Source organism: Petaurus breviceps, unplaced genomic scaffold (genome assembly GCF_028583685.1).
Source record: "Petaurus breviceps papuanus isolate PSGF00001 unplaced genomic scaffold, PetGlider_PUasm1.0 90701, whole genome shotgun sequence".
NCBI lineage: Eukaryota > Metazoa > Chordata > Mammalia > Diprotodontia > Petauridae > Petaurus > Petaurus breviceps.
Window position 1 is genome coordinate 5,611,437 of NW_027187316.1, and position 13,752 is coordinate 5,625,188.

Below are 13,752 nucleotides of genomic sequence, written 5' to 3' on the forward strand. Positions count from 1 at the left end.
ATAAAGATGTATTTTTTTCTCATGAAAGTTCATGGATCACCTGAAATTTATCTGTAGATTCCTTAGGAGTTAAGAGCCCCTGCTCTAGGAGATCCAAACTCAAAGAGGTATAATCACCAGTACAAATTTTCTGAGATGGGAGTTTGCTGACCAAACTCCATTTCATTTCTTGAATTCTGATGGGCCTTCATTTTTCAGGATTCAAACAAAACAGATATGAGGAGGAGGAGATAAGAAACAAACACCAAGCTTCCAATTCTTCCTCAGATACATTTGACTTGGTATAAGCAGCTGACTTGCTGGCATGAGAATCTTGATAAGGATTACGGATGCCTCCTACACACGGAGCTAATTCCACAGGTAGCTAGGTGGTGCAGTAGAGAGAGTGATGGGCATGAAGTCAGGAAGACATCTTCCTGAATTCAAATCCATTAGACATTTACTACCTGTATGACCTTGGGCAAGTCACTTAATCCTGTTTGCCTCAGTTTCCTCATCTGTAAAATGAGCTAGAGAAGGAAATTGCAAACCATTCCAGTATCTCTGCCAAGAAAACCCCAAAGAGGGTCATGAAAAGTGGAAAATGACTGAACAATAACTACAAAAATCCATAAGTAGCTCTAATATTAGAAGCCAAAGATCATAGGAGTCAGAGCTGGAAGGATCCTTAGAAATCATCTAATACCACCCCTTCTTTTTCACAGATGAGAAAGGGAGGCCCAAAGGTCATACAAGTAGTAGGAAACAGCCAGAATTGGAACCCAAGGCTTCTGACCCCAAATCCAGTGCTCACCCCACTTATACCATAGCAGCCTCTCCTGGTAGATGAAAAGGAAATGAAACTCATGGATAGATTCTTCCCCCATCTGTCTCCAGGCATGGGGCCAGACAGGAAGAGAGCTTCTTCCCAAATTCCTTCTATCACTGGTTATTCAAGATTTGTACTCTCCTTTGGGCCCTGGTATGTTGTAAGGCCATGTGAAAACATTCGACCAGGTGTAGGCAGGGGTAGGGGCAAATACTTGAAAAAGACTAGAAGAGAGGATAAAGAGAGGTCTGAAACACACACGTAACAAAACAAAACAAAAAAAGCCATTTTATTGAAAATTAAATCCAAACATCAAATTAATATTACAATCATGAGAAAAATGCCAAACAATTCAATTTACAGTTGCAACATACAATACAAATAGTCCCTTTGAAGTTAAAAGTAAACTCATCCACAATCATGATCTGTGGCACAAAGCAGAATTTGTACAATATGTGCACGGAAAGCGCAACAATTGGGGAAAAAATAAAAATAAAAAAGCATATATTTACACATAATGCTACAAATATTTTTGTTCCATCAGCAACCAAGAATGGTAAAGCATATCCAAAAAATGGAATTTCATTCATAATACCTAAAAAAAATTACTGTAAAGTATGGTTTTGGCTGATATAATTAAACATACTGCACTAATAAGCAAACCGTTATTTGTAAACATGAAGTAAACAAACATCTAAAAATTCTCACAAAGAAAATGTTAAAACGAAATGAATTATATTTAAAAATAACAAATTCAATGTTCAGAAGACTGGTCTTTTTCTTGATACTTTTCTTGAATGTCTTCGATATAATTATTGCTTTTGAGAATATTTTGTGGTCAGTCAAGTTAACCTAGATTCTGGACTGGGCCTCAACAATTGAGATGGGAATGAACTCTCGTGAAACGGCTCATACATCACCTCTCCTCACTTTTACTGGGTCTCTGATGGCTTATATTTCTCTGCACATTTTAAAGGGTGCTGGCCTAATGCAGATGACTAAAGAGCAAACGAAAGTTGGTTTGTTGAAAATCTACAGGGACTAGTTCAGTGACATTCTGTCGATTTACAAGAAGAATTGCCGCACCTGTTTAGGATCTGTGACATAGGTAAGATTTGTGAGACAACTGGGACATCTGGAGATTGATGTAGGTTAAGCTTTGTTGGTCACTCTACAAATCCTGCCAACATTTCTGCTGCCTACAGGACCGTGCTGTTTTAGCCCTCAGGAAAACACATCTCCTTCAGGCCTGCTCTATCTGAATGCTACTTGATTCCATAGGATTAAACACATAAGACTTTTTTTCTTTCCCCTTCCTTGAAACTGAAAATCAAATACATCTCCCAATGGGTACTCATGGTCCTGTCAAAAAATGCTCATGCACTAAAGCAGGTAAAAGAGGCTTAAAAAAAAAAGGCAGAATCTTGTCTAAGAAGTGGGAATTACCCCCCCACCAAAAAAAAAAAAAGAAAAGAAAAAAGAAATGAAGTGCTTGAATTTTACCAAAGGAAAAAAAAAATCTTTTTAAAGTGTTTCTGGGTTGCTGCCTGCAGCCACTATAACAACATCTCAACACAAAAGCATCCCTAAAAAAATCACTTAATATGTGTACAGTAATCTTTAAAAAGCCCTTTTCTGCATAAAAAATAACGTACAAATATAGTACCTTTTTTTTAATTAAATAGGCTACAGCTGGCACTGGCAGTAACATTTTCCTCTTGATTAATTAACATTGAAATGTGTAACCAGACACTGGTTTTTTTAAGTGCTGCTGAAACCAACACACATACTTTACACCTACAAATAATGGTGGTGGCATGCTTCAAGCTGCCACAAACCAACAATAAATAGTATCAATTACAGTTTCCATCTTTAAAGGAAAACTTAAGAAATAGGAAAGTAGCTTATACATCTAAGCATACTTGGTATACAACCTTTAGAAGGCAAAGATTTTTTTTTCCCCTCAATTTTCTTTAGGAGCCAGGCTGAATGGTAGGAACATAATGTAACCATCACCCACAGGTCCCACTGCCACTCAGCCTGGGTAGGAATCAGAAGCCCACAAGGTGAGTTTTCACCGATGTTGAAGAACAAGAATGTTTCTGGAGGCTGGGGGCAATACTGGGGGAGAAAGGAATTTTTGGACACATTTTGCTGGGGAGGGGGGGGAGGTGGCGAGCTTCGGTATTTAAATCTGGGTCTTTCTATGGTAATGAGATTAAAGTTATCCTGCAGTTTTGGCTAAGAATAGACCTGATGTCATTACATGACATAGCCTCACATTATTATAAGGACTGAAGGCTTTTTGACTGTAAGGGTGGTAAAAGTGCATCCCAAGGGGTAGTACAGCCCGAATTCCTCTCCAGTTTAGCCCTTAAACACCTTGATTTACTCTTTACATAAAGAACTACAATTTTAAAGACAGCAGGTCCTAACATGCTGTGTTCCCTCTCAGTCCAGTTACCTGCTGAGACTTGCCCTCTATTCAAGCCAACCTTCCCTTTCAGGACAAAAGATGGCCGAGATCTACTCCTTTAAATGTAAATGGTGTGGCAGGTTGCCAGGAGGGCCCTGGGCAGAGTAGACTTGGTCTCCCCTGATTTCAGGATTGGTAAAGCTGATTGATTAAGAAAACCAGGTGCAATTTTGCTTCCCTGGACTTTGTGTATCCTGATAGATTGAGGCTTTTATCCAAGTTTGTGACTTTAAGGTGACTTGCATCTTCGGTATAAAGCTTGGAGACTGGAGTTTTGCTGAACTCTGAAACCACAGAACACTTTTTTTTCCCTGCAGTTCAATGATTTACTTGTGCTTGTCTCTTTAATGTGACAAGAATCATTTCCAGTTGAAAGAAGTTAAGAAACCACATCACTCCAGCATTTCATGCTGATGAAGGGCGACATTAGTGATAAAGCTAAAAGGTTGTTTTTTCACTCCCTAATCTTTATTGCTTAAAAAGGCAAACTGTGTTGAAGGTAACCAAAGATCTAATTGAATTAAACACAACACTTCCTTCATACATCACAAAAATATGCTACATCCAAAATACTTGGGGATGAAAGCATTTTAAAAATCACATTACGCCTGGACAAACTGAAATTGCTTAGCAATGTTTCAGGTATGGCTATAGCCCACTGAAGAAATTTTGTTATTTAATAAAAAGCACTTTTAGAGACCGAAGTCAACATAGCAATACACTAAGAAATGTTTAAAGGGTCCAAATGTCATTAAATAATTATAAATATTTCTTTAAAGTTATATGACCATCCACGTCAGCAAGAAACCTCAGATTTTACACATATTCATAATTTAAAAAAAAGAAAAAGAAAACAAATAACAACACACAGCCAAACACAAACACTATTTATACCCTTATGGCTATAGGAAGGTATTGCCATTTTCATTTTTTTTTTTCATGAAAAAAAAAAGGGTTTGATTTTAGGCATGGGAGGGTTCTTTTTGGTTAACTGGAAAAAGGCCCCAAAATCCCACTAAGACTACCTATTCCAATTGGTACCATGAAGAGTAATTTATTTTTGATGTAGAAAAAAGATGTGAACCAAAAAAAATTCCATTGTTTATTTGCAGCAAGTTAAAGAAAAGTTTGCAACATCTATTAGGAACAGCCTAGAGTTGAACAGAAACTCTTATTCTACCTATTTCCTTTACGTGCATCTACACCAACTTTGTAAGCTGGATTGGAAAATGCACTGGCCGGATCCACTGGTCCAATACCTCATATGGCCTTCACCATATATGGAGGGTTTGTGAAGTTTCAAGCACACAGAGGGAGCTGCATTGCTTTTTTTCCTCCTAATACCTGGAGTCCACCTCTCTAAATTGGCACAAGAACAAATGATTCATGACAGTCCAAGCAACAGCAACCGGAAAAAAAAAAAACCCCAACAACCACCTTTTTTGTTTGTTGGTATGATGCAAAAGTACATTTTTAAATAGAAAGAAAATAGTGTAGCTGTTTCAAAAGCAAAGAATGTGCTAGGATTCACATAATCTGAAACTCAACTATGGAGGATGCTGCTTGGCCTTTTTCCTCCTAGTATTATGGATCCTTATAACAATGATAAACAACACAACTTACAGGCACTTTGTAGATAATATATATACACACACGTATAGGTGTACACATGTACACATATACATATAAACACACACATACACATATATACATATGTTGTGCATTGTATAGATACATATATTGTATATGCATTACACATACATATGTTTGTGGGCACAATATATGTGGTGTATGTGGGTACACGTCACATATATGTGCGTTATGATACACACATGCACGTGTATGTACATCACATGCGTGTACATGCATGTATGTGCACGTGTGTGTATATGATTTTGTTTTGGTATTTTGTTGTTTTTTTTTGTTGGGGTGGGGATTTCGCAGGTGCTTGGGCCACTGTCGGAGAAATTTCAGTATGGCCGCCAGACAGACTCATCCATTCTGCCACTAGAATTCAAAACAGTTGGAGAACTGCTGTGGCTTCCATCAGCGTCAACACCATCATTCTGGTTGGGCAAGTTGGGGTTTATTAGCGTGCTGCCATTCGAGGTGGTGGTGCATGGCGGAAGCATTCTGGAAGGAGAGCGGTCTCCCCCTGGCACCATGGGAAACTGGTATGATCCTGATGAAGTGCCATAGTAGAGATATGGAGTGCTGCTGGTCTGGAAGGGTCCACTTTGGTTTTGGGAGGAGCCAGGGTAGGGTGGTGGCAAGTAGGTGTGGTAGTGAGTGGTTGCTGACATACCGAGGGACATGCCTGAGGTGACGGGCGGTGTGTAAGTGAACGTGGCTGGATAGTGCATTCGTGGGTTGGAGAAGCGGCTCTCAGTGAGGGATGAAATACTTGTGAACTGCCTGGGGTCTGAAAAGGGGCCCAGTTCTGAAGCACCTAAAAATTATAACAAAAGATGGGGGAAAAATCTGTAAATATCAATTTAAATTATTCTTTAAGAAAAAAAAGAATGATATAAACTATAGTTTTCCCTAAAAAGGAACCATGATTCACAAATACATCTTCAAAAGGATAGGTCACTTTTCAGTCTTACAGCATTTATCAATAAGCTCTTTTCATCTCCCAAAGAAGCCCAAAGCACTTTTAGAACAACAGAAAAATCTGTAAGCCGTGTCACAAGGGCACACTCCAACATGGTCTTCTGGGTTTTCTTCACCCTCCTCTTTCTGGCTGCATTTCGGAGTTTCACTGAATTCCAGAAACAGTTAAATGTTTGCTAACAAAAAGCACATCATCTCCTGCAGTACAGAAATGAATGAATAAGTCCAACATTTGTCATTTTGCTATTAAAGACGAACATGCAGCAGAGCCTCCAAACTGAACTGTGCTGAAATGAAATTTCCCAATATGATCCTGTCATCTTCAGTCAACACTCGGTAGTTGCTTTTTTTTTTAAGTTATTCTCATTTTAAAGTAAATGTAATGCTAAATAAAAATTGCACTGGATCTCAATAAACTCATAGGCTTTCTTACTTATCATGGCATGGTACAGTGTTAAGTGTCAGAAAAGACGTGGGTTGAAATCTTGCTTCAGACACTTACTACCTTGGGTTATCATGGGCAATTCATTTACTTTCCCTGAGATTCAATTTCCTCATCTCTAAAATGGGTGTTTAAGAAGAGCAATATAAGACCGTGTATGTAAAGTGCTTTGAAAAATTTTAAAGCATTGTATAAATGTTTATTATTATGACTGTTATTGTTTTTCTATGGGGACCTCAGGCAAATAACTTCTATTTAGGCCTCAGTTTCCTCACCTGTAAAATGAGGTAGCTGAATTTAATTACCTTGGAACCTATGGTCCCTTCTAACTCTCATATTCTATTAATCTAGAGAATGTATACCCAATGGGGGTGTCTCAGGGATCCTTCTCAGAACTTCCACCAAGAAATTCCCATAATAAATTGGATAGATCAATTTGGAGGGTGAAGAGCTGAGTGCCTTTGATCTCACAGAATTTCAGACTTCTGGTTGGTGAGAGGGGGCCTGACTTGTGCCCTCTGCAACAATGTCTTTTGTGCTTTATAGAACAAATGGTGGCAGATGGAAAAGCAAAGTACCCAATTTACACCTCATCTAAGAGACAAGTCAAATCCCATCCTGTAGAAATAGCTTCACTTCACAAAAACTGGGGATTTGGATTAAGTTTGTGCCCATATAACCTGGAGGCAGAAGTTTCTCTTGAAAATTTAATGTCCTTTGACTTCTAAATCTACCACTCAACAGGCAACACTGGTACCTAAGAGAGGAAATCAAAGGTTTTAGGCCATTTCATTAAGAAATTAACCTTCTGATTTGGCTAAAAATGACACTAAAAATCCCTAGTGACAAACTTTAAAAATGCATGCTTGTTCTTACTTGTACAGTTAACTCTAGTCCTCCAAACTTAAAAGAACTGAAATAAGCTCTCTTAAGTTACAAGTGCTTTAACTAAAGGATCTTTTTTTTTTCCAATTTTTTATTTAGTCTCATGTCTGACTGCTCTGTAATTTTTAGGGACCTGGAGAAGTCTTTATTAATTTTTATAAGTAAGAATTTACCCCTTACTGACTTGTTTTTTCAAATTTCACTCTCCTTCTAGGATACCCTGAGAATTTCTTATTATGGGAATCAGGATGCTTATAAAATACTGCTTTTGAGCCATGTATAGACAGCTAGGTGGAACAATGGATAAAGTGCCAGGCTTGAAGTCAGGAAGACTGAGTTTGAATCTAATCTCAGACACTTAGTAGTTTTGTGACCCTGGGCAAGTCACTTAACTCTGCCTCAGTTCCTCATCTATAAAATGAACTGGAGAAGAAAACGGCAAACTACTCCAATATCTTTGCCAAGAAAATGCCAAATGGGATCATGAAGAGTTAGTTGTACACGACTGAACAATAAGAAAAACTCACTGAAGGTAGGTCCTGTTTGGTTTTCATATCCCAAGTACCAAGCTCAATGCCTTTCACATAGCAGATGCTTAATAAACATTTGTTGGATTGGGTTGTATGTATCACAAAATGGCAGTACCATGCTCTATAACCTGAATCTGGACTTGGGAAGCATAACCATCAAAAGCCTTCTAACCTACCTTTCTCTCTCATTAAGCAAATCAAGTAGACTAGCAGGGTCAGTTAATTAATTAACTCAGCGTCTGCCCCTCCCTATTGATTGGTAATAGAGGGACATAGGCAGAAGTCAAAAGCAGCAGAACTCCAAAGAGCCAAGAGAGGAAGGTAGAATTGGCCCCAGTGAGAGAAGTGTCCACACTTTCCCACACTCACTACCCACTCTAAACAAAACTACATGCTCACAGACCAAGGATAAAAAAATGGCAGGCAGTTTCTGCAACCAGAAGCAAGCACCTTCAGGAAGACAAACCAGGTCTGGCTCAGCTAAATCCCCCTGAGCTGATTCCAGATTCCCTCACTCTGCTGGCCCTACACATGCCCCTTCCTTTAACACACAACACCATGAAAAAGGGAGATTAAAAGCTGGAGGGAAAGTAGTGAATGTTCCTGGGGTGACTTGCTCAAGATGTTCAACTAACACCCAGAGGCAGTGATGAGAGCTAAGGGAGTTGAAGAGGATTTTGTTCATGCTTCCCCACCCCCCACCCCTCCACCCCCACACTTATGTATAAGGTTGCACAACCCAGGTGATAAACGTAAACCACAGTTACTGTTAAGCCAAAACATTTTTGTCTCAAAGTATGTAGGTGAAGTGAACTTGTTGCTGGCTCAGCCTAGAGTTTTAGGCAGACTCCTGCATACATCAAGTTCAATGCTTAGATCATGTAAGAAAAGCCTGAACAGCATTAGCAATTTAAAAGAGAAATGAAGTCACATTCATAGTGTCAATGTCTTCCCCACTGGGCCACAGAGTTCACACAAGATAGACTGTTTAAAAGCAGAAAATACTCCTCTTGTGTGTTTGCATTTAAAATACTGTAGTAATAATTAAAATTCCATGTGGTTTCATTTATTTTGATGCAGAAGCCTCATTAAAGCTCCATACTTGGGACTTTGCCAGTAAGTTCTAAGACGATTTTGAATTCACATTTTTCCTCCTTCTTTTCCTCCCCCCTTCTTTTACCTGTTACCATTTTGCTGATGTTTTTTATAACCTATCACATGCCAGGGTCACTGTGCCTTTTGGTTTATGGATGCCAGCTAATGCCAGTTGACATTCATTTTTCAATTAATGAGCTCTGGTTGTGGTTTATGGAAAACAATGCAACAAATTTCCGCCAGGTTTACGGCGCTTTGGCCAATCACTTCCAGTTATTACAGACTGTAATGTCCCGAGGATTAACTCCTTCTGGGCACAGCAACTTGATGTGGACTTTAAAAGGATTATGGGATAATTTTATAACTTACAAACAATGCAATTTGCTGGAATTTGCTTAGTCATTTTAACTTATTGGTATGTTACCAAAGAAATGTTTCCTAAACTTTTGCATATGTCTTCTGTGTGAGGAAGTTTTAACAACTTTCCAAAGTGCAACCTGAGATCATTTAAAATAATCTGTTGCAGGGGGAAAAATCCAACCCTTGAGGTGCACAATGTGCTTTGAAAAAAAAAATGCAAAGGCTTTCTGAGCCTTCCGTTTATGTATGATAATTACCGCAGAAGCAGATACTTTAATTACATTTTCTTTTATTGAATACGTCTGTCTCTGTACTTCCAATCACTGTGTTTTTCATCTGAACTCCCAGGCTTTAGCCCCCTTCTTGGGCTACTTGGCCACTGTATCTTGACACATTCAGTCATTCCTTATGCCCCTAACCCTTCAGAGATATTTTGTTGTTGGTTTTGTTTGTTTTTTTAAGCCACCAGGTGCTAAAATCAATTTGCCATCATATCAGCTCAAGTGAAATAGGAATGTTTTCCACTTATTTAACAAAAGCCCCTAAGAAGATGGTCCTGGGGGTCCTGGAAAGTGCCATGCCACCAATCCCGCCCCCCTCCCTCATGGCTTCCTAACCCAGAGCTCAGGTAAGTTTGAGGAGTATGGCTGAGAACCTCAACAGAGGCAGACTTAGAACTCATTAGGTTTTAAATGTGCTGCTTATCCACCAAGCCATAACTCATAACAATAATTAATAATAGCTTATATTTATATAGCACTTTGAGAGGCTCCTTTGGTGTAAGGGATAGAAGGCGAGCCAGGAAGACCTGTATCTTGTATAAACCTACATATTTACTTGTTCCTCCCCCGCTCCCCCCCCCCAATTAAAAATTATGTTCCTTGAGGGCAGGACTGTTTTTTTGCCTTTCTTTGTATTTCGAACACTTAGAGCACACAGTAGGAGTGATATACGTTCCTGTTGATTGACCTCAAAACTGATGTCCCAGGCAATTTTTTAAGACTTTGAAGAAGAGCTGCCTATTTGTATCAGTTGGGAGAGATTCTTCATGCAGAGCAAAATCGTCCAACCCGAAGAAATCAGTGTTCAATGGATATTTATAAGGCAGCTGCAGTATTAGGTACTGAGCAAGGCTCCAGTTATAAAAAGATAAAAATAAAAACCAGTCCCTGCTCTCAAGGCGCTTACATCCCACCTGGACAAGTGACTACCTTAGCGTAGCTTAAAGTTGAGTTGTTTTTTTTTTTTTGGTCACAGTAACACTATGAAGTAGGAAGTGCAAATATTGTAGAGGTTCCCTGGCAACACCTTCAAAGTTGCAAAAGCATCCCATACAAGTAGACTCTGCTGTCATTGTTCTCCCTCAAAGGCTTTCTTCAGAACACAATCAGCAAGGCCTTTCTGGACGAGGGGAGTGGCTCAGGTGTTTCAGGGGGTACCACTGGAGAGGTATCATCTCATTTCAAAGGCTAGTTGGCAAGATTACAAAAGACAGTTGATGTCAGTTACAAAGAACCTTTGGCTAGGATGCAAAGGATGGCTGATATCAGCTTTAAAGCAGAGTTGGTAGGGTTTTGTTCAAATGAGATTTTATTTGTTCTATTCTCTTCCTGAATGTGTATTCTTATTTAAAAAAAAATCTGTTTGTTACCTTAGAAAGCTATTGTTTGCCTAAATGCAATTCACTGACTTGAGCTATTCCAGTTATCTAATAAATGCCCCAATAATAAGTTGAACAACTCTGGGAGCTCATGTAGCTTTCAAGCTACCTCCTCTACTAACAATGAGCTGACTCTGGGCTGCCCAGGCTAGTTGAGTTGCTCAGGACAGAGAGTAAATGAGGGCAAGGTTGAGGGTCTGACATTACCCAAGGGTAGCTGGCTTCACAGAAGCCTATTATTCCCAAGTCATCATAGGCCTTTCCAAGTGCTCCTCAATCTTAGTGCTTTCCTTCTGAAAATATCCCTCAATTTATCCTACATATAGTTTGTATATATTTGTTTTAATATTGCATCGTCCATTAGAGTGTGAGCAAAGACCATCTTGTCTTTCTACTTGCATCATCCCCAATGCTTGGCACACAGTAAGGGCTTAATAAATGTTGTTCTTTCTTTCCCATTCTATTCTAATTCATCAGAAACAGCAGGGAGGAGGTCCTACAGAGAATAAAGAACAGGGAGACAGAGAATGAAGAAAATTCAAGTAAAGTGATGGAGAATCTCCAGACACCAACATTATTTGCTGTCTATGCCAACTACTTTGCATTTACCATTTTTTAAAATTACAGATATGTCCTGTCTACTTAACTAGATTATAAACTCCCTGAGGGACAGGACTGTGTTTTGTACTTTTTTTTGCCACTTCCATGGTGACCTGGAACAGGGTTAGCCACATAGGAGGTTCTTAATAAAAAAGACTTCTTGAGCGGAAAAAGGAAAAGAGAACTCTAGGATGAAAATACTGAAAGTTTCCAATGAGTAACAGCAGCACACAACCTTTTTTTTTTTTTTTTGGAAGGGGGAAGGCAGGGCAATTGGGGTTAAGTGATTTGCCCAAGGACACAGGGATAGTTTTTGTGTTAAGTGTCTAGGCCGCATTTGAACTCAGGTCCTCCTGACTCCAGGGCCGGTGCTCTATTCACTGTGCCACCTAGCCACCCCTGCACACAACCTTCTTGGCATCTGAACTTGGGGTCAAGTAAGTGCCTATGTCACCACTTCTTGACCATCAGCACCCTACCATTCTCCTCCTCACTCTCAGCTGATAGGATACATATACACATTATGCACACATGTGTGTATGTGTATATGTAGGTATGCATGTATGCATGTATACACACACTTTTTTTTTTTACTGAGGAGGTAGGTGGAAGAAAAAAGGAAAACCAAAAACCTCTCCTTTCCTGATAAGTTATATAAATTGCTGGTATCCTTTACCTCCATGAGGTGCTAACTTCAAAGCTTCACCAGGACCTTTTAAATGGTAGGAGTTAATGGATAAACTGAACTCAAATGAAGCCTGAACACTATATTAACCTTTTCACAGCATTTACAGAGGCAGAATGTTGTATCTGAAAAAAGAACCAGGCCTTAAAGCCAAAAAGGCCCAGGTTCACCTTCTGCCTCTGACCCATGCTGGCTGTGTGACTATGGGCAACTCACATATTCTCTCTCTTTTTTTTTTTAAGATTTTTTTTGTTTTGTTTTTTGGAGGGCAATTGGGGTTAAGTGACTTGCCTAGGGTCACACGGCTAAGTGTGTCAAGTGTTTGAGGCCAGATTTGAACTCAGGCACTCGCATCCTCCTGACTCCAGGCTGTATTCACTACGCCACTAGCTGCCCCCACTTATTCTCTTAGTGATTTAGGCACGTCTCTCTCAGTTGCAGAGAAGGTACTAACTTGTATTAGTGGAGGACCTTTCATTATCCAAGAATTCTCTATACCAGTTGAAATCGCAGGTCCTATCCCTATCCTCATCAGAGTTTTGACATTATTTTAGTATCAACTACAGTGAGACATACCCAGGAAGAAGTTTCTTCTGACTGAAGAAGAAAAGGTAGGTCTTTTGCACCTCCTTTCAGTATTGTAGGTTTTGAAACATTTCTTAATACATTTTGTTTGGATACAATAGACAATGCCCAACAAATACCCTAATTCCTCTACAAAGTTTAGCATCCCCTTCCCCTAAATAACTGACCTAACAGAAAAGAAGGCGGGTCCTTTAATTTTGACAATGTGATATTGATATTAACCATTATCTTCAGCTAGGAATTTGTTGCCTCTTGGTGTTGATTGTTATTTCTACAATAATGTGGCTCTCTTTTCTTCCCATTACATGCCAGTCTCTTCCCACTGCTTCTCACAGAACGACCACAGAATTTTCAAAAGATGTGAGGAATCTTAGACATTATCTTGTCCAATCTTCTTGTATTATAGGTGAGGCCCAGAAAGAGAAAGTGTTTGCCCAAAGTCACATGGGTAGTTGACTAAAAGAGCTAGAAAACATATCTTCTGACTAACCATTTCCATTGACTCTGGCTTTGACTCTAGCAAATACTAGAATTATATGTTGAAATATTCCTGGTAAGGGTTATTGAATAGTATCCAGAGGGTTCTGTTCTGTTGGTTATTTCAGAGGCCCAGTTTGCAAACGTACATTATGAATAGATAGGAAAATTCTTCCATTCTTATGTTGTGAGGAGAGTCCTTAGTGAAACTTAATCATGCTAATAAATGTGACTTATCATTATTATTCAATCCTCTGACAACTTAATACTAAGGTGTTCCCTCCCTCCACTAGTCTGAAGGGAAACCCCAATTTCACAAGTCAAAGTAAGGTAAAAAACACTTAAATCAAGAAAGGAGGACTGAACAAAGCACTTTGGCACATTCAGAAACCCCTTTATTATCTGGCTATGCTCCACCAGTCCAACCAAATGTGCCATTCCTGGACACCAGGAGTCCTTCACTCAAGTGAGGGAAGTCTCTATGTTATCCATCACATATACAATGTGGAAATTCATCATGGACATTTCACTCACGT

General features: G+C 39.3%; 1 protein-coding gene across 1 annotated transcript in view; it reads right to left on the reverse strand.

Annotated features, from left to right (window-relative positions):
• Window positions 1-1,070: 1,070 nt before the first annotated feature.
• Window positions 1,071-13,752, reverse strand: part of RUNX2 (RUNX family transcription factor 2) — a 176,847-nt gene continuing 164,165 nt past the window's right edge. Inside the window, exon 6 of the mRNA XM_069065835.1 lies at window positions 1,071-5,733. Within this exon, the coding sequence (XP_068921936.1) occupies window positions 5,255-5,733 (479 nt within the window). The 3' untranslated portion in view covers window positions 1,071-5,254. The remainder of the gene's footprint in view (window positions 5,734-13,752) is intronic.